The following is a 21,572-nucleotide window of genomic DNA, read 5'->3' on the forward strand; positions in this document are numbered from 1 at the left end:
GAAACATTTGTTCCGAAAGCTAGGAACGTAAATTTTCGGTTCTATTTTTTGTGTATCTATCTGCTGTACTGAGCTGAGGTAAGTACTGGCCAGCCCCTCTATCTCTTTGTTAGTATTTGTTTCACATCTTTATATGAGATTTTCCATTAATCATTTAAATAACACATTCTACCATGCATATAATTTCCAACATCAATTAATAAAAGAAATTAATGTCAAAAGGTATTCGAAGAAAGATTTTCTGTGACACCAAAGACCTGTGGATCATACTTATAATTTTGGAAAATGCATATAGGTGAAGACTATAATGGAACAAAAACAATTGAGATCATTCTGGCTGAATACAAAAACTATGTATTATTATTGTTCATTTACTACTGAACTTCCTAATTGCATTGACTTTTTTACATAATGTAATGTGTGTAATATCAGTTGAAGTTTGGGATAATGCACTATTTCTGTATATTGATTAAGAGTGCTGAAGTTTTTCTCACCTCTTGATAGTCATACTCCGTTGCAAAATGTGAAGTCACTGCCGATATTAGGCTGCCTAATGTGAATGTGCCGTTGCCAAATGTAGCTCTCATGAGATCCCAGTGTGCCTTGAGATGGCGCCATGCTAGAAGCCTTCCTTCAGGGTTGGCAGCAACTACCGCCAGAACGACCTTGATGTCTTGTGGTCTAACAAGATTACGATCCAGTGACTGGATCAAGAATCTGTGAACAGGAAATGTGAAAACTCTCTCTCATATCATGACAACAAATTTTACAGGGTAAGATTCTATTCAAATAATAACGTGTTCCACTTATGGTGAATGTGAGACAGAGGCAGGGGGATGGCTAACATGTACATAAAAAATTATATCACATTTTAAATGAAAGATAATGGTTAATCACATTTATGTGTTGTAACCAATCAGCAGTCAAAGAAGAAGAAGAAGAAGAAGAAGAAGGAGAAGAAGAAAGTATACAAGATTTTCACAGTACCTACTATTTATTGGACAGCATTGAAATTTAAAGAACATTATAAGTGTAACATTTAAAAAGCATCCCGAGGACATGCAGCTTTACTGTATGATTAAATGATGATGGCGTCCTCTTGCGTAAAATATTCCTACAGCCTAGGTATTCCGGAGGTAAAATAGTCCCCCATTCGGATCTCCGGGCGGGGACTACTCAAGAGGACGTCGTTATCAGGAGAAAGAAAACTGGCATTCTACTGAGCGGAGCGTGGAATGTCAGATCCCTTAATCGGGCAGGTAGGTTAGAAAATTTAAAAAGGGAAATGGATAGGTTAAAGTTAGATATAGTGGGAATTAGTGAAGTTCGGTGGCAGGAGGAACAAGACTTTTGGTCAGGTGATTACAGGGTTATAAATACAAAATCAAATAGGGGTAATGCAGGAGTAGGTTTAATAATGAATAAAAAAATAGGAGTGCGGGTTAGCTACTACAAACAGCATAGTGAACGCATTATTGTGGCCAAGATAGACACAAAGCCCATGCCTACTACAGTAGTACAAGTTTATATGCCAACTAGCTCTGCAGATGATGAAGAAATTGATGAAATGTATGACGAGATAAAAGAAATTATTCAGGTAGTGAAGGGAGACGAAAATTTAATAGTCATGGGTGACTGGAATTCGTCAGTAGGAAAAGGGAGAGAAGGAAACATAGTAGGTGAATATGGATTGGGGGGAAGAAATGAAAGAGGAAGCCGCCTTGTAGAATTTTGCACAGAGCATAACTTAATCATAGCTAACACTTGGTTCAAGAATCATAAAAGAAGGTTGTATACCTGGAAGAATCCTGGAGATACTAATAGGTATCAGATAGATTATATAATGGTAAGACAGAGATTTAGGAACCAGGTTTTAAATTGTAAGACATTTCCAGGGGCAGATGTGGATTCTGACCACAATCTATTGGTTATGAACTGCAGATTGAAACTGAAGAAACTGCAAAAAGGTGGGAATTTAAGGAGATGGGACCTGGATAAACTGAAAGAACCAGAGGTTGTAGAGAGTTTCAGGGAGAGCATAAGGGAACAATTGACAGGAATGGGGGAAAGAAATACAGTAGAAGAAGAAGTAAAAAGACGAGGGCTAATAGAAATCCTTGGGTAACAGAAGAAATATTGAATTTAATTGATGAAAGGAGAAAATATAAAAATGCAGTAAATGAAGCAGGCAAAAGGGAATACAAACGTCTCAAAAATGAGATTGACAGAAAGTGCAAAATGGCTAAGCAGGGATGGCTAGAGGACAAATGTAAGGATGTAGAGGCTTGTCTCACTAGGGGTAAGATAGATACTGCCTACAGGAAAATTAAAGAGACCTTTGGAGAGAAGAGAACCACTTGTATGAATATCAAGAGCTCAGATGGCAACCCAGTTCTAAGCAAAGAAGGGAAGGCAGAAAGGTGGAAGGAGTATATAGAGGGTTTATACAAGGGCGATATACTTGAGGACAATATTATGGAAATGGAAGAGGATGTAGATGAAGATGAAATGGGAGATACGATACTGCGGGAAGAGTTTGACAGAGCACTGAAAGACCTGAGCCGAAACAAGGCCCCGGGAGTAGACAACATTCCATTAGAACTACTGATGGCCTTGGGAGAGCCAGTCATGACAAAACTCCACCATCTGGTGAGCAAGATGTATGAGACAGGCGAAATACCCACAGACTTCAAGAAGAATATAATAATTCCAATACCAAAGAAAGCAGGTGTTGACAGATGTGAAAATTACCGAACTATCAGTTTAATAAGTCACAGCTGCAAAATACTAACGCGAATTCTTTACAGGCGAATGGAAAAACTGGTAGAAGCGGACCTCGGGGAAGATCAATTTGGATTCCGTAGAAATGTTGGAACACGTGAGGCAATACTAACCTTACGACTCATCTTAGAAGAAAGATTAAGAAAAGGCAAACCTACGTTTCTAGCATTTGTAGACTTAGAGAAAGCTTTTGACAATGTTAACTGGAATACTCTCTTTCAAATTCTGAAGGTGGCAGGGGTAAAATACAGGGAGCGAAAGGCTATTTACAATTCGTACAGAAACCAGATGGCAGTTGTAAGAGTCGAGGGACATGAAAGGGAAGCAGTGGTTGGGAAAGGAGTGAGACAGGGTTGTAGCCTCTCCCCGATGTTATTCAATCTGTACATTGAGAAAGCAGTAAAGGAAACAAAAGAAAAATTCGGAGTAGGTATTAAAATCCATGGAAAAGAAATAAAAACTTTGAGGTTCGCCGATGACATTGTAATTCTGTCAGAGACAGCAAAGGACTTGGAAGAGCAGTTGAACGGAATGGACAGTGTCTTGAAAGGAGGATATAAGATGAACATCAACAAAAGCAAAACGAGGATAATGGAATGTAGTCTAATTAAATCGGGTGACGCTGAGGGGATTAGATTAGGAAGTGAGACACTTAAAGTAGTAAAGGAGTTTTGCTATTTAGGGAGTAAAATAACTGATGATGGTCGAATTAGAGAGGATATAAAATGTAGACTGGCAATGGCAAGGAAATCGTTTCTGAAGAAGAGAAATTTATTAACATCGAGTATAGATTTAAGTGTCAGGAAGTCGTTTCTGAAAGTATTTGTATGGAGTGTAGCCATGTATGGAAGTGAAACATGGACGATAAATAGTTTGGACAAGAAGAGAATAGAAGCTTTCGAAATGTGGTGCTACAGAAGAATGCTGAAGATAAGGTGGGTAGATCACGTAACTAATGAGGAGGTATTGAATAGGATTGGGGAGAAGAGAAGTTTGTGGCACAACTTGACTAGAAGAAGGGATCGGTTGATAGGACCTGTTCTGAGGCATCAAGGGATCACAAATTTAGCATTGGAGGGCAGCGTGGAGGGTAAAAATCGTAGAGGGAGACCAAGAGATCAATACACTAAGCAGATTCAGAAGGATGTAGGTTGCAGTATGTACTGGGAGATGAAGAAGCTTGCACAGGATAGAGTAGCATGGAGAGCTGCATCAAACCAGTCTCAGGACTGAAGACCACAACAACAACAACAACAACAACAACCAAAGACTGGATCATACAAATAAAGTGATTACATGCGTGAAAAGGCAAACTGATCCCAGCCACATTCAGTTTTTGCACATGAAGATAATAAAAAACCACACACAAAAGGAGAAGTGTGAAATGGGCAAAAAAAGCTAACAGACTGCTTCAAATTGGTGGAAAAATGAAAGAAAAATAGTGTGCGGAGCACGTTGTAGATAGTCATGTATTTTAGATATCATAGTGCAATACAATAATTTATGGGGAACTACTGTAGCATCACTGTTTGGTAGCAGTTTGAGTGAAGTGTATCTAATTGCTGTTTTTGGTATGCTTTTTAAATGTTACACTTATAATGTTCTTTAAATTTCAATGCTGTCCAATAAATAGTAGGTACAGTACAACATCTCATTATTTCCTTTTCCAAACTTTCCATGTGTAGTTTGTTATTGCATAACTAACTTTCAGATTACTGTGGTTAAACTGTAATACAGGAGTAAAGAATGTCCTCTTACTATTGCATTATATTGGACTTTTACTGTATCTGATTTTCTAGCTGAAATTTATTGCAGAACTCAAAAAGTGTTTCAGGTCTCTTGTTTTTTACTTGCAAGTGCATATTCTTCTATAACTGTACTTTCCATTTCATCCTGTACCATACCATTTTAATCTTTCATGAGTTACTAATGACCTACTCAGTTCCCTCATATTGTATATCTCGTCATAATTGGCTTGTGATGTCGGCATGTATATCTGAACTGTAGCTGTTAGCACTGGTTTGGTTTCAGTTTCGATGATGATAATCTTATGTCTGATCCATTCACAATAACTCATTCTGTATCCCACTATACTATTTATAATGAATCCTACTCCTGTCTTCTGCTGTTGAAATCATGTTCATTTACCCAGGAATGCTTATCTTTTTTTCACTTCTATTGCACCTAGATGGAGCTAGATTCCCTAGCATGCTTCCCACATTCAGACGAATGCCTTTCCATGTTCTGACTCACAGAATGTTACCCTTTCATTGGTTTTCTCAATTGTTTTTCATGGTCACCTCCTCCTTCGCAATTCCTTCCCAGAAATTTGAATGTGGAACTATGCCAGAACCTTCTGTCAGTGTCAAGACAACATTTTCTCAGTTACAGACTGCAAATCTTGTGGATACACTTAATGTGTCTTTAATGCAGTGGTTTCTATTGCCTTCTGCATCCTCATGCTGTTGATTATTGGTGAATCTTCCACCTTTAACTGAAGGACAAGAAGGTGCCAGCTCCTCTGCCCTCTTTGGACAAGCTTTTTGAAAAAAGAGGACTCGTACCAAAATCTTTGACCACCATAGCTGATGATTTTGATTCAATCTAAGCAGTGGCTGGGATGAAATGTGGAACTAGGGATCAGGTGATCAATGTTGCTACCTCTAGACTACAGTGATGATCCAGAGTAATCATAAAAAAAAAACTGACTAAAGGCCCATAGTACTGATAAAAGTACATTAAATCAGCCCCCCCCCCCCCATCTCTCTCTCTCTCTCTCTCTCTCTCTCTCTCTCTCTCTCTCTCTCTCTCGTGTATGTGTGTGTTTTTTCTACAGGCACACGGCATTGAAAATTATTTCCTTACAATGCTAGCAAAACTATTCATGAATGTGGAAAACATTATGATGCAGAAATTTCTTATCCCTGTCCTCATCAGTTGATGTAAGGGTCGGAATAATGATTATAAAGCTATATGGTGTAAATTGAGCAAAAATCCAGGCTGAATAATTAGTCAGGAAGCTCATACTGATTGCTAACAAATTAAAAAAAATTCTTGGTTGCAAATGTCATGTATGTGTGACTGAGCAGCTGACTAGAGTAGAAGTGACAGAACTATTTATAATTGGTTTAATTTACTGGAATTCAGTTGCATGGAAAAATCAACCATTAAGACAAATACCTTTGTAAAATCCATGGATCTGATGCCACACCTAGGGCCTTTAGCAGCAGCTTTCTCTCACTTGGCACTCCAGTACTGTTGTATTTGTGCCAACAATATTGCCATTCCTTTACACCACCATACTTTATCCCTAGACAAAAATAAAGTAACATTATCTATTAGTGAATCACATGCACATTTTATACGCTAGCCGAGATTTATTTGTGGTTCAATATACAGAAGGAAGAAAGATGACATACGCACGAAAGTGCAAGACTCGATCACTAGGACTGATAGAAATCAATGTATTTACTAAGAAATTTCCAAGGCAAAAATATCTATCTTCTACAAAGACCAGTATTATGCATGGTGAGACAGAACCTCTTTACAATTCTTAGAACAACAATGGAGTCAACACATGGTATCACTTTTTGACAAACAATGGTTATCTTATGAGGTATTACTTTGAGTTATGTTTCTTGTTTGAAGTGAGTTGTATAGTGCAGGCATATTTATGCGAGAGATTCAGCTATCACATTTACTATTTTGCTATGTCTGCTTGTGTCTGTGTATGTGCGGATGGATATGTGTGTGTGTGCGCGAGTGTATACCTGTCCTTTTTTCCTTTTTTCCCCCTAAGGTAAGTCTTTCCACTCCTGGGATTGGAATGACTCCTTACCCCTCTCCCTTAAAACCCACATCCTTTAGTCTTTCCCTCTCCTTCCCTCTTTCCTGATGAGGCAACAGTTTGTTGCGAAAGCTTGAATTTTGTGTGTATGTTTGTGTTTGTTTGTGTGTGTGTCTATCGACCTGCCAGCACTTTCGTTCGGTAAGTCACATCATCTGTGTTTTTAGATATATTTACTATTTTTTTATATTTACATTACTGAACCAAATGGCAATGTCTATCTCTAGTCATCTACTCTGCATCTGCAGCAATTCGATTTCACAATATACTTCTAGCACTCATGCATTGACTGTGTATTCTGATTTACCTGAGCTCAGTAACATGACATGATTCTCACTGGTTCACTGCTGTACTTACCAGGAAGAAACAAAGTATTCAGTTGCTGTTGGACACAGAACTGGAACAGTGGCATTTCTGTATCATGATTTATTAGGGTATAAAAATGTATTTAAGTGGACATTGATGCATTTAGTGTCTGAATTTGATTTATTGTGTAACTGAAGTTAAAGGATTCCTTTTGTACTCATGTGGATGACCTCACACTTTTCATTGTTTAGGGTCACTTGCCAATTTTTGTACCATACAGATATCTTTTTTATATTGTTTTGCAATTTCTCTTCTTCTGATGGCTCTTCTAGATGGTAAACGACAGCATCATATGCAGACCCTGGCTGCTCAGATTGTTTCCTACATCGTTTATAAAGATAAGGAACAGCAGAGGCCTCGTAACACTACCTTGGAGAATGCAAGACATCATGTCTGTCTTATTGGAGTACTTTCTGTCAATTATTATGAACCGTGACCTCCCTGACAGGAGATCATTAATCCAGTCACATAACTGAGACAATATTCCATAAGCATGTAATCCCCATTACAAGTTGTTTGTGAGGTACGGTGTTGAAATTTAGAAATAAAGAATCAATTTCAAATCCCTCATCGACAGCATTCAACACTTTGTGTGAGTAATGACCCAGTTGTATTTCACAAGAACAATGTCTTCTAAATCTGTTGACTGCATGTCAATAGACTGTTCTCTTTGAGGTAATTCACAATGTTCGAACAAAATGTATGTTCCAAAATCCTGCTGCGCATCAGTGTTAATGATACGGAGCTGTAATTTAGTGGATTCCTGCTATTGCCTTTCTTGAATACTGGTGTGACCTTTAGTCATTGGATACAGATCTTTCGCCAAGAGAGTGGTTGTATACAATTGTTAAGTATGAAGCTAATGCATCAGCACACTCTGAAAGGAACCTAACTGGTATACATTATGGACTGGAAGATTTGCTTTTATTAAGTGGTTTAAGTTGCTTCGCTACTCTGAGGGTATCTACTTCTAAGTTACATTTACTTCATCTTCAGTGGTGAAACCATTTCAGAAGGCTGTGTTTAGTAACTCTGTTTTAGCAGCACTGTCACTGATAGTATTTCCACTGTTATCGTGCATACAATGCAGTGATTGTGTCTTACCACTAGCATACTTTACATATGACCAGACTCTCTTTGGATTTTCTGCCAGGTTTCAAGACAGAATTGCATTGTTGAAAGTATTATAAGCATTTTGCATTGAAGTCCAAGCTAAATTTTGAGCTTCTGTAAAAGATTGGCAATCTTGGGGATTTTGCATTTGTGTGAATTTGGGAAGCTTTTTTCATTGTTCTGCAGCAGTGTTCTGTCCTTTTTTGTGAACCATGGGGGATCAGCTCAATCTTTTGTTAATTTATTTGGTATACATCTCTCAATAGCTGTCAATACTATTTCTCTGAATTCAAGCCACGTCTAGTCTACACTTACATTCTTAATTTGGAAGGAGCGGAGATTGTGTCTCAGAAACGTGACAAGTGACTTTTTATTTGCTTTTTTAAATAGATATATTTTTCTTTTCATTTTGGTGGTGGTGGATTTTGGAGTTATGGTATTTAGTCTCACTATGACAACCCTGTGTTCACTAATCCCTGTATCCATTCTGATGCTTATTATTAGCTCAGGATTACTTGTTGCTAAGAGGACACATGTTTTCACAACTTTTTACTATTTGAGTGGGCTCATGAACTAATTGCTCAAAATAATTTTCAGAGAATGCATTTAGCACAATTTTGGATAAAGTTTTATGCATACCTCTGGATTTAAACATGTATTTCTGTCAACATATCGAGCATAAACTTAAGTCACCACCAATTATGATTGTATGAGTCAGGTATGTGTTTGAAATCAAACTCAAGTTTTCTTTGAACCTTTCAGCAATTGTATCTTCTGAATTGGGAGGTCAGGAAAAGGATCCAATTATTATTTTATTTCAGTTGCAAAGAATGACCTCTGCTCATTCTAACTCACAGGAACTATCTACTTTAATTTTGTGACAAGCTAAACTACCTTTAACAGCAATAAACATGCCACCACCAACTGTGTTTAGCCTATCCTTTTGGAACACCATTAGGTTCTTCACAAAAATTTTGGCTGATCCTATCTCCGGCTTTAGCCAGCTTTCAGTGCCTATAACAATTTGAGCATCAGTGCTTTCTATTAGCGCTTGGAGCTCTGGTACTTCCCCAACACAGCTACGACAATTTACAACTGTATACCTATGGTTCCTGTATCTACATTCTTTGCATATTTTACCTGCACCCTTTGAGGTTGAAGAACTTGCTGTGTTTCCCTGAGACCCTCTAACCTAAAAACCGCTCAGTCCATGTCACACAGATCACATATGTAGCCACCTCCTGTGTATAATGGACTCCTGACCTATTTAACGAAATCCAAAACCCCACGATCCTATGGTGCAAGTCAAGGAATCTGCAGCCCTACATGGTCACAGAACCAACTGAGCCTTTGATTCAGGCCCTCCAATAGGCTTTGTGCCAGAGGTCTGCAATCAGGCCTGTCGACTATGCTGCAAACAGTGAACTATGCTTTCATCTCACAACCAAGGCTATCAGCCTTTACCACTTCAGATAGCCACTCAAATTCAGAGAAAATCTCTTCCAATCCAAAGCAACACACTTAATTGGTACTGATATAAGGAACCACCTGCAGTTGGCTGCAACCTTTGCTCTCCATGGCACCTGGAAGGATCTGTTCCACATCTGCTGGTATGCACACCGATTTGACACTGGCTTTCTTCCCCTCCTTGGCAGCCATGTCCCTCAGGGGACCCGTAACACACGTAACATTGGAGCTCCCAACTACCAATAATCCCATCTTCTGTGACTGCCTGGATCTTGTAGTTTAAGAGGCTTCTATGAGTTAGGGTAGGCGACTGCATCTGGCTGAGGTACATTGTCTGTCACACATAACACCTGAAACCTGTTTGTCAGACTAACTGGGGAGGCCTTACAGTCAGTCCCCTGAGAAGACTTTTGCATCTTGCCATGCCCTGAGGTGGCTTCCCATTTGACCACAGATAAGGAGTCAACCTCAATGTGAGCAGTAACTGGGATGGCCACTGGTACAGACCGATTTGTGGACTCTTAGGTCTTGCTGGACATTTGTTGGATCCCCACAGCTGGTCCACAACAGTCATGTCCATCCACTGCAGTCTCGAGCTGTGTAACTGAAGGCAACACAGCCTGGAGCTGTGCATCGGTACACAGCAAACACAGTCCCTATCCATATTAAAGATGGTGGGAAACTACACTAAACAGACAAACAAATGCTATTGACACACTTTGCTGAACTTTACTGCAGACTCTAATGAACACAATTCACTCCTGGTTAGGAGCTCGTAAAATGTCACAAAATCAGTTACTTATCTGCTGCTGCTGCTCGGTTGGTGGCTGCCACCTGACTCTTTGCTGCATACTTTAAAATAATTTGCAAAATATAAATGAAGGTGAAGAGGTGAAGAGATTGTGTTCACAGTCAAAAAACACACCACTGAATGCTATATGTAATATGAGAAATTATTACAAATTCCGTCTGCAGTGCTACAGTAGTCTTCTTACATGAACACAATGCTCTCCTCCTGCCCCAACCTCACACAAATTAATTTTAAGTATCTGTCATACTTTCTGCCTCGAGAAAAAAATGTCATGCCTTAGGCTTTTGAGACAATTCATCATGCATACTGCATCTGATGCTTAAGCAGCTCAACAATGCAGTATAGAAGAACTTTTCATGGGAAGTTAGTGCAATGGGGGTTTCACCTCATCTTTCTAGTGAACTAAAATTTGGACAGTTTGCAAAGCAGCTGCAGAAGCTAAGTAATAACACTTCCATAATAATGTAAAAATAATTATCACACCATACTGGTCACAGAAAAAGAGAGATCTTATCATATTACTGCAACATCATATTTTTTTTAATCCATGTTAAGTCTAAATATTTGTCAGTATTATTGCACAAAACTAAAATAAGAGGTAAATTGCAGAAATTTAAGCTGGAACACGTATGAAACATAGGCAGTAGTACAAAAAGAGCATGGCTCGTTTATTAGGAGAAAAAAATATACAATATAATCTCAATGCAAAACAAAATTGTCAAAACGTAGGTGGAGAACATGGCTATGAAGTGACATAAATTGTTGCTGGTGTACAGCAACCAGCCACCAATTGGTTTTTGGTTACTTTACTCAAAAAGTACTTTTTGAATAAATTAAGCTAAAACTAGTTTGTGGCTAGTTGCTGCACTCCGTCACATATCTCAGTGTACCCGATATAAGATGTACTCTTGAATGGTGCACATACCACAGATTTATATTTGAAGACACTTATTATTACTCTGCAAGACAAGCTTGATTACTAAAAAGACAAAAGATTTGTGAGTTTTTATTATGTTAAGATATTCAGATTTTGGATAACAACCTGCAACATAGACAACTTCTCTTAGATTGGGAGGGATGTGTGTGCCATTATTCATCCAGTCTCTGAATTTTGCTGTTGCTTCCTTCACTGTTTCTTTCACATCACATAAGATTGCTGATGCCAGAACATCTGAGCGCATCAGTCTGTAACAAGGAGAAATAATATTCATTATGAATTCTTGGTGTACAAGAACATATGTAGGAAATATTTCTAATTGTAATTATTAAAATAAAATAAAATGGGGAATTTCACTGCAGAAAATATCAATTGTATATTACCCATATTATGTTATTTCTTTGTAAAATATTATTACACTAATTAGTTAACATTTCTTACACACTGTAGTCATCCTTCATAATTAATTATGTTCTATGAGACTGCTTATTTATGATTCTGTTGAGGCTGGAAGATGTTATTGTGGAAACTTTTTCAGTATCTATTATGAGTGATATGTAGAAAATTTGGCTTTAATAAATTCTATAAATATATTTTACAAACAAAAAACAGGCTTACTCAATCACCTTTATATCAACAAAAATAATCAGTTTTTGAAAATATGTAACAAAAATTGGATAGGTAAAAAAAAACTACTCACCAAGCAGCAGCAGGAGAAAACACATCCAAAAGTTAAAGAAAAGTGCAAGCTTTCAGAGTCAGCAGCTCCTCCTCCTGGCAGAAATGTTGAAGGGGAAGGAAGAGGGATGAAGGAAAAGGACTGGCAAGATTTAGGAAATGGAGAGAGTTCGGAAAGTTGCCCACAACTCTGGATAAGGGCAGCTCTACTGGACGAGATGAGATGGGAAGACTGATTTTTTGGGGTACAATGGACGTGACTTGAAAACCTGAGAGCTTAAACGTGGAAGATAGGTCAAGAAGCACGACAGAGATTACTGACAGTTTACAAATACAGCAACTACTGTACTTACTTGGCTAATCTATGACCTATATGCCTCTTCTGCCAATTTCCACTCTGCATGACTTCTCTATTTCTACAAAATCACACAGTTATCTGCTCCTGATGAGTACTTGGATGGTATCATCCATGAAGCCAACTTCAAACTGCAACAACAGGCCAGACTTCACTTCAAAAAGCTATCCTGCCATCTAATACTCTGCAACAGCATGTGTTTCCTTTCCCATCCCTTTATAGCTCTGTAAATAGCCACAGCATCAACCACCATTTCTCTTCTACAAACTCCCTCACCAACCTTCTCAACATTCCCCAGCCTTCACCACTGTCTCCCAGAACAACGATAATTCATGATCATAAGAACCAGCCACAACAGTACTGTATTCTCAGCCAGTCATCTAAGGTACTCTTCCCTCCAGAATTACCTGTATTTTCCAAGGGTCTCACTTTCAGCCCTAAATTTGTATTTAATAATGCTGTCTTGGTGAAGACCTCCTTTCCTTCACAGGTAATGTCAACAGGAAATATCACTTTGCAAACCAATCCCAAAACCTTTTGAAAAGCAAACCTGAGACTGAGCCCTGCATTGAACAGTTCCAACCACAATCCCATCTTGATCCATCACTACAACCTCAAAATAACTCCTTACAATCATTCCAAGAATTCTTAACATCCACCATTGCCTCACAGGCCTTCCTTAGGTCTGTACAATATGACCCTAACCTATCCTCTGCAAAACTTCTGGCTCTTCATTTTCTAAAAATTGATGACTCCATCATTATCCTCCCAGCAGACAAGGGATCTACCGCTGTGGTACTTGAACAATGGGAGTTTGTAAGTGGGTGTCTGTACCAGCTGTTTGACACCTCTTCATACACCACCTGCCACCAAAGTCCCATCCCTGCAATATAAACTGACCTACATCCCTCCTTAAAACCTCACAAGGATTAACACTTCAATCCATAGAACTTCTTATGCTGCCCAAACCACAGACTCCCACGTTTTACCTTCTTCCTGAGATTCACAAACCCAATCGCACTGGCTGTCCCAAAGCTGGTGGCTTCAAAGCACCCACCAAACTTATATCTGCCTTAGTTGATCAACACCTCCAGACTACAGTACAAAGACTTCCCTCCTCCATCTGAAATCTGTGCCCACTCCACACCCATCACATACATTGATTGTCACCTCTGATGCCACCTCCCTTTATGCCAACACACGCTGTGTACATGGTCAGTCTGCTGCTGAACATTACCTCAACCAGCACCCACCACGTTCCAGACCTACAACATCCTTCTTGCCCAACTTAATCAACTTTATACTTAGCAACAACTACTTTACCTCTGAGGGGCAGGCATACAAACAAGTTGGGAGCACAGCCATGGGAACAAGGATGATTCCTCACCACCACTTCCACCTCAGCCTTCACTGGACTAATTACCCCATCAGCCTAGTTCAAAAGCATATTTCCCAGGCCATCACATCCAATCCTGGTACTTCTGATCCCTTCCAAAAAAAGAAGCTAAGGGGTACATCTCTTGCCACTCAGTAACACTCAGGTATTGAATGTATTAATCAGCTGCTTTGGCAAGCCTATGACTTGTTACACTGGTGTCCTGAAATGAGGTCCATTCTGTCTGACATTTTACCCACCACACCCCCATTCTCCTACCCTATGCCTCCTAACACTGTGACCATCCCCTGTAAGACTTGCCCTATGCACCCTCCTATCACCAGCCCTGTAATTGGCAAAACACACTATCAAACGGATAGCCATGTCATGTGGCAGCTCTCGTGTGAACACTGTTCAGCGTTCTACCACTAAGTTCAGTTAGGATGAATGGACATAGACGGAGGGGATATAGTGGCAAAACATAATATCCTGTTGCATAGCATGCTCTATGAAATGACAGTCACAACCTCAATGCCTGCTTCACTCCACACACCCTCTGGATTCTTCCCCCAGACACGAGTTTCTTAGAACTTCACAGGTGAGGACTGGTATTAAAACATGTCCTTGGTTCTTGCTGCTCAACTGGTCTTAATTTACATTAATTATGTTCTTTCATTTCCTTGGTCTCAGGATTTCTTTCCACTAACTACTCCTTTCTTCATTCCTCTTTGCTTTTCTGTATCTCTTATTTTCTGACCTGTTCTATTTTTGCCTGTCCTCACCTCTACCAAGTATAATGTACTTAGATTTCTGCTTTTATGAACTCTTCCATGTTATTTTGGCAGTAATCTCTGTCCTGCTTATTGTTCTATTTTCCACCTTTAAGCTCTCAGGTTTTTGAAACTCATCCCGTGCAGTTCCCAACAATCAATCCTTCCTTTTTATCCCATCTGGTATGTACCCTTGACCTGGCCTTCTGGGTGATTTTTCTGAGTGGTCCTCATTTCCTAAACCTCACTATCTCATTTCCTTTATCCCCCTTCCTTCCCCTTCAACCCTTCTGCCAGAAGGAGGAGCCATTGACTCTGATAGTTTGCACATTTCTTTAATCTTTCTCCTGCCACCACTCGGATTATCTATCCAATTATACTATACATTTTCATAATCACATTTGTTATTTAAGCATTTGTCATTATTCATGTGACAGTCACATCTGAGGTGTTTGCTGAGGAAACAAAAAACATTGATAGTGAAGTGAGTAAGTTAGGTTACATGAAGTCAGAGGGCTCACATGAATCAAGTGCTATTTGAAACAAGAATTAACAAAGACAGACTTTGCTGTTATCTGCACTAGTTCTAATGATTGTTACCCACAGTGAAGGTGTAGATGCTGTTCATTAAAAACAGTCATAAAAAGGTTGAAACGCAACAACGTGATTGTGTTGGATGATCTAAACAGGTATGACTAAACTCCGTTCTTGTGTGTAAATAAAGCCGTGCAACCAGTGGTGCCTCGCGCAAAATTATATGAGTGTGGTGCAATGTGGTGGCCCATAGTTTTTTGACTTACAATGATAGTAACTGTATCTCAACTGAATATATTAATTTTAGGTATATAAACTGAACTATTTAAATATATTTAAATTTAACAATATTGTGAAAAGGAAAGTTGCCACTCACCATATAGCAGAGATATGCTGAGTCGCAGACAGGCACAACAAAAAGATTGTCACAAATATAGCTGTCGGCCAATAAGGCTCTCATCAAAATTAAACGACAAACAAACAAACACACACACACACACACACACACACACACACACACACACACACACACACACACAGTGGATGTATCAAGGCCTTATTGGCCAAAAGCTGTATTTGTGACAGTCTTTTCGTTGTGCCTCTCTGCAACTCAGCATCTCTGCTATATGGTGAGTGGCAACATTTTCACAATATTGTTACATTCTACCCTGGATTTCCCATTGTTTCATTTAAATTTAACAATTAATAGTTTAACAGTGCGAGGAATAAAATAAAATGGAAAGAAAAACAAAGTTGGTAGCTGCAGGAATCGAACCAGTGGTCACAAATTACCAATCTAGGCTTCAGACCACTCACCCACCATGGAATCATGAGAATGATGCTTTAAAACTTCCTCATACCTTATGCTAGCAAAATACATTACAAGAAATTTCAAAGAAAAATACTGACCTTCCAAATTCAGTAATCTGTGACATTTGGTTGACTTCAGATTAAATATTTGCTCCCTCCCTAAAACCACCTTGATATTCACCTAGATTGCTTTCCAGTGTTGTTTCTGCTCAGATCAGTATAAAATTGAAAATATATTATAAGCAACTGGTTGTAAAGAAACTCCTCTGTTGTTAACAACTTGTTTATTGCCTTTCTTATGCAGTGGATGTATAGCGGCCACCTTCCACTCTCCTGGGTGAGCCCAAGTTTTATGAAAGATAAATTTTAGCCCATTATTTTTTTTTTTAATTTTTGGTACAGACCACTACAAAATTTCCGCTGTAATTCTCCAGTAACTAGCTTTATAAGGTTTTAATAACTTTTTCAGTTTCTTTGATAGTCGGGGTAAATCATCTTCTGGATATTCATGAGCAGTTGAGTATTTGAGCTCATGGATTGGTTCTGGACAATTAAGACAGTAATTAAAATATTTTGCAAATATTTTAAAATTTTCAGTGATACAAAAGCCAAATCGGTGACTCCTGTCCCATGCCTATAGCCTTTTGACTTAGAAGAGTAGTGATTATAATTAAATCAAATATATTAATTGAACACTACCTCTCCCAATGTCCAACAGATTCCAAACCAATCTCCTTCCCAGTCACCATGACCAACTATATGCTCACCCACAATTATTTCTCCTTTGAAAGCATTACCTACAAACAAATCCAGGACATGGCTATGGGCACCGTGCAGCACCATCCTATGCCAACCTATTCAAGGGCCATCTTGAGGAATCCTTCTTAAACACCTAGAATCTCAAGCCGCTCACTTGGTCCAGATTCACTGACGACATCTTCGTGATCTGGATTGAGGGTGAGGACACCCTATCTACATTCCTCTAGAATCTTACAGCATCTTGCCCATCCCCCTCCCCTATTCCTATTCAATCCAACAAGCCACCTTCCTTGATTTGACCTCCACCTCAAAGATGGCTACATCAGTGCCTCTGTCCATACCAAACATACCAACCACCAGCAATACCTCCACTTCAACAGCTGCCATTTATTCCACACCAAGAAGCCCAAGAATATACCGTGAGACTCACTGAGGCTTTCACAGAATGTAATTACCCTCCCAACCTTGTGCAAACACAGTCCACCTCCAGAAGTCTCACTGTCCGGCCATAGAGGAGCATTCCCTTCATGACTCAGTACCAACCAAGACTGGAGCAGCTGAATTACAGTTTCCACCACGGTTTCGACACCTCTCTTCATGCCCTGAAATCAGAAGTGTCCTAACCACTGTCCTTCCCACCCCTCCCAAAGTGCTATTCTACCACTCACCGAAGCTACGCAATATCCTCATCCACCCCTACACATCACCTGCTCCCAACCCCTTGCCCCATGGCTTGTATGCAAGGCCTGGATGCAAGACCTGCCGTTTACATCCTCCCGCCACCACCTACTCTAGTCCAGTCATGAACATCAACTATCTGGTCAAAGGCAGTGAAACCAATAATGTGATCTACAAGGTAAGCGGATATCACTGTGCTGCATTCTGCATGGTCATGACTACCAACAAGCTGTCTGTCCACATGAATGGCCACCAACAAACTAGAGCCAAGAAACAGCCGGACCACCCTGTTGCTGAGCACATCGCCCAACACATTCTTCATTTCAAATGACTGATTCACACCCTGTGCCATCTGGATCTTTCCCACCAACACCAGCTTTTCTGAACAGCACAGATGGGAACTCTCCCTGGAATATATCCTATGTTCCCCTAACCCTCCTGCCCTCAACTTTTGTCAGTCATTGTCCTTACCCATCTAGCCCTTCCCTGTTCCCATTCCAGCACTATACAGTCCTCTATTCCACCAACACACTCTCAGTCTTTTTATTTCTCTCCTTTTCCACTACCACCCTCCCCAACCCCTATCTAACTTCCCAACTGCACGTAGCTGCCGTACCCCCTCTCCCTCTTGCCCCTCTATGCTCCCACAAGCAGCACTTTACTGTCTCCCCCCTCTACCCTGCTATCCCTCCCCCAGCCCACCAAAACGTCCTCCTTACCCCCACCATCCAGTTGCCTCTCCCATCATGCACCACTGCTCGCATTGTGGGAGAGGCAAACAAAACAGGGGAACACATTTTGTAGTGTTCTCTCCATGATAACTTAAAACCAATGCCAGAGTGCTATATTACTCACAGCACGACAGTGTCTGGTTTCAGCTGCCAGAGACTGTGGTCACGTGTGTGTGTGTGTGTGTGTGTGTGTGTGTGTGTGTGTGTGTGTGTGTGTTTTGTTGGCCAAAAGCTTACTTTATGTCAGTCTTTTTCTTGTGCCTATCTCCACAATATGGCGAGTAGCAACTATACTTTTCATAATATTGAGTATATTAACTTTATTTGTATGAACTGAACTGTTATTTTTTAATTTTATAATTAGTAGTTTAACATTGTGAGGAGGTTGGGTTGGTGGGAATAAATGTTGATGTCAGTGGGAACGGAACCCAGGTCCACAAATTACCAGTCTGTACTTTACACCACTCAACCACAGTGCCTTTAAGACAACGGCACTTTAAAAAGCTTGTACAACACATTACACGTGATTTCCAAGAAAAATACTGACGTGGTGCTGTGAGTAACGTAGCACTCACAGTGCCAGAAGGAATGACATCACAACAGAGTATGCACAGTAGAAAATACACAGCTGCATCACTTCGCTGAGCTAATCGTAGTGTGGCTGACCACCATTTCGGCACCTGACAGTGGTTTTTAGATATCACCGAGAGAGCACTACACAATGTGTTCCCCTGTTTCATTTGCATACCAGCACACATTCAAAGAGGAATGGCATTAACTCCAGTGTGATTTCCAGCTTGCATTAAAAGAGAAATGACAATTTTACAGTGTGCTGTAGCACATTAGCATATGATAACTAGCCACCAGTGAGTGTAAGACACAAATACGTAATATGCAGAAATTTGTAGCAGCTTCATGAATGTGAACATGATGAAAGTAAAGGCTTCAATATAGCACATTACACAAACCATGAACTGCATGTTAACTCGTCTGCCAAAAAGAATTTACCCAAAGTAACTTTAATATTCTTAAAAGAATGAGAAACAGGGAACAGTCAAAACCAATGCCCCCTACACAGATCACTTATTAAATAAAATGAACTCTGCAAAACACATTGGCTATAGGTAGATTGCATTCGACAAAAGGGTTTTGAAATCACAGAACAAAAATGCATCCCTGAATTCATCGGCTACTAGTTCTGTTTTAGACAAAGCACTGTAACTGTTTCTGGAAAGCTTAAACTGGCTATTTTCCACCAGAATATTAGAGGCCTTTGTAATAAGTTAAATGAACTCAAAATCAATGTGCACAGCCAAGAAAGTGTAGAACACACCCCTAATAATAATAATAATAATAATAGTGGCGTGTGACGGGGGCCTCCCACTCGCCTGGTGCAAGTCTTTCGATTTGACGCCACTTCGGCGACTTGCACGTTGATGGGGATGAAATAGTGATGATTAGGACAACACAACACCCAGTCCCTGAGCTGAGAAAATCTCCGACCCAACCGGGAATCGAACCCGGGCCCTTAGGATTGACAGTCCGTTGCGCTGACCACTGAGCTACCGGGGGCGGACACACCCCTGTAATTGCTACACTGAGCACCACACCTGTTCTGAAGTTTGATTGTTAACATCCAGTTGCAGTTTGTTGATGTTACATGACCAAAAAAAAGGATGTGTTGCTATCTTTGTTAAGAACGGTGCCAAATTAAATGCAATGGAAGTGCATGATTTTTGTGGGGAGCAACAGTGCCTGTGCCACTGAACTGCTTGTAAATAACCCAACCTCTTTAATTGTAGCACTATGTTGGGCACATTCAAGGAATCTTGACCTCTTTTTGGAAGACCCGGATCAACTTCTACCGCACCTTTGGAGATGTAAATGAGATTTCATAGTAATTAAGAGATTTCAATGTGAGTTTCCTAACAGAGTAGCAGGAAGATGGACTTGGAAAATTTGATGCACATTCACAACCTCAACTAGTAGTCAATTTTTCTATCACAGTAGGTTCAAATTCAAGCACCCTGATTGACAATATTTTTATAGACTGAAGTAAAGCTGGCAGTATCATTATTAGTAAGATATTGAATGGTCTCTCTGACAATGATGGCCAGAGACTTAATATTAATGATAATTAATATTTTCCAGAATAAAACTGAGCCTCACTGAAAGGCAGTCAGAGCAAGAAATGATTAAGGCCTTTAAATCATGCCCCCACACTGTAAACTGGAGAGACATCTATTGCAAAAGAGATGTCAATTTCAAATACAATCTGTTTTGCAATTAAATTACAATAATATTTGAAAATTTTTTTCCAAAAAGAGTTTACTGGGACTGGCTCATAGAAATCACAAAAAAGCCAAGGGTCACAAAGGGGATAAGGATATCTTGAAAACAAAAATGCAGGTTGTACATTAGATCAAAAAATTCAGGCAACACTACCCAAATAAATCATTATGAAAAATAATGTAAAATGGAGAATGCAAGCTTCCTCGTGAACTATGAAATCATCTTGATTTATCATTCCCGTCATGACAGGGTGCTATTACAATGTTTGACAGGTTTCCTGCTCATCATCTTCAGTCATAATGTACCATGATAACAAAACAGGAAGATAGGTGACCTCCATTGTGGTTTTGCAGATATACTCCAGGTCCAGAAAGGCGTACAGCATTGCAGTACTGAAATATTTAATTCATTGTCAAATAATATCAATGGTCGGGGTAGCAACAGTGTATTATTTAAAATAAAATAAAGATGTAATGATTTGATCATCTTTTTTTTCTTGTGCACAGAGTCAGCTTGGTTATTTACAGATTTGGCATGGTTATATTAAGGGGTGGCGAGATGCCCTTCTTGTCACCACCTTGTTACTTCTGGGATGAAATGTTTTCCCCAAGTATCTGCATGTGGAAGTGAGCAAAAGTTTTTTAAATTTGCAGATCATGTAACTGAGGTGGAACCTGGGTACTGGTGTGGTATTTACCTAGTGGCTTGTGGGAAACAGCTTAAAAATGAATGAGTTGCACCAAATTTACAACCCTGAGTCCAATTATTCTGATAAATTGTGCAAGGAATGTCTAATGAAGTACTCTTTTACTTTGTCTTTAATTGTTTGGGAATTTTTCAGTTTTGTATGTGATATCCAGTGCAACAGGTTATTGACATTTACACTAGAGTATAAAACTCCATTCTGAACATTACAGAGGGATATATATAGTCCATATCAAAATTATTTATACTTCTAGTATATTGGTTGTGAATTGTGGAGTTTATTTGAAATTCACTCTTGTAATTAACAACAAACATCATTAGGGAGTGAATGTATTGCCATGTAAATGTAAGAACTCCTGGGTTCCTGAAGAGGCTTCTGCAAATTACCCACTTTTCAACTTTATGCAATGTTATTTTTGCACACTTCTGTACCTTTTCACCTTCACATTGTTGCAGAAGATTATGCTGTAGGACAGTACTGAGTGAAAGTATCCTAGCAGGACTGTCTATTAGTCAACACAATAAGAAATTTATTTGAGTGCAAACCACACTGAACTAAGCTT

General features: G+C 39.5%; 1 protein-coding gene and 1 non-coding gene across 3 annotated transcripts in view; both read right to left on the bottom strand.

The window, feature by feature from the left end:
- The window catches only part of LOC126260110 (glutamyl aminopeptidase-like), a 191,845-nt gene that overhangs the window by 28,158 nt on the left and 142,115 nt on the right, over positions 1–21,572 (bottom strand). For both annotated transcript variants that reach the window (XM_049957346.1, XM_049957347.1), the window contains 3 exons: positions 11,428–11,570; positions 5,962–6,091; positions 495–717 (listed from right to left, as the gene is read on the bottom strand). In XM_049957346.1, coding sequence (XP_049813303.1) covers positions 495–717; positions 5,962–6,091; positions 11,428–11,570 — 496 coding nt within the window. The remainder of the gene's footprint in view (positions 1–494; positions 718–5,961; positions 6,092–11,427; positions 11,571–21,572) is intronic.
- Trnad-guc (transfer RNA aspartic acid (anticodon GUC)) lies at positions 19,510–19,584 on the bottom strand. Its single transcript has one exon. It is a non-coding gene; the product is annotated as a tRNA-Asp (tRNA).

Source organism: Schistocerca nitens, chromosome 5, assembly GCF_023898315.1.
Source record: "Schistocerca nitens isolate TAMUIC-IGC-003100 chromosome 5, iqSchNite1.1, whole genome shotgun sequence".
In the NCBI taxonomy this organism is placed as follows: domain Eukaryota; kingdom Metazoa; phylum Arthropoda; class Insecta; order Orthoptera; family Acrididae; genus Schistocerca; species Schistocerca nitens.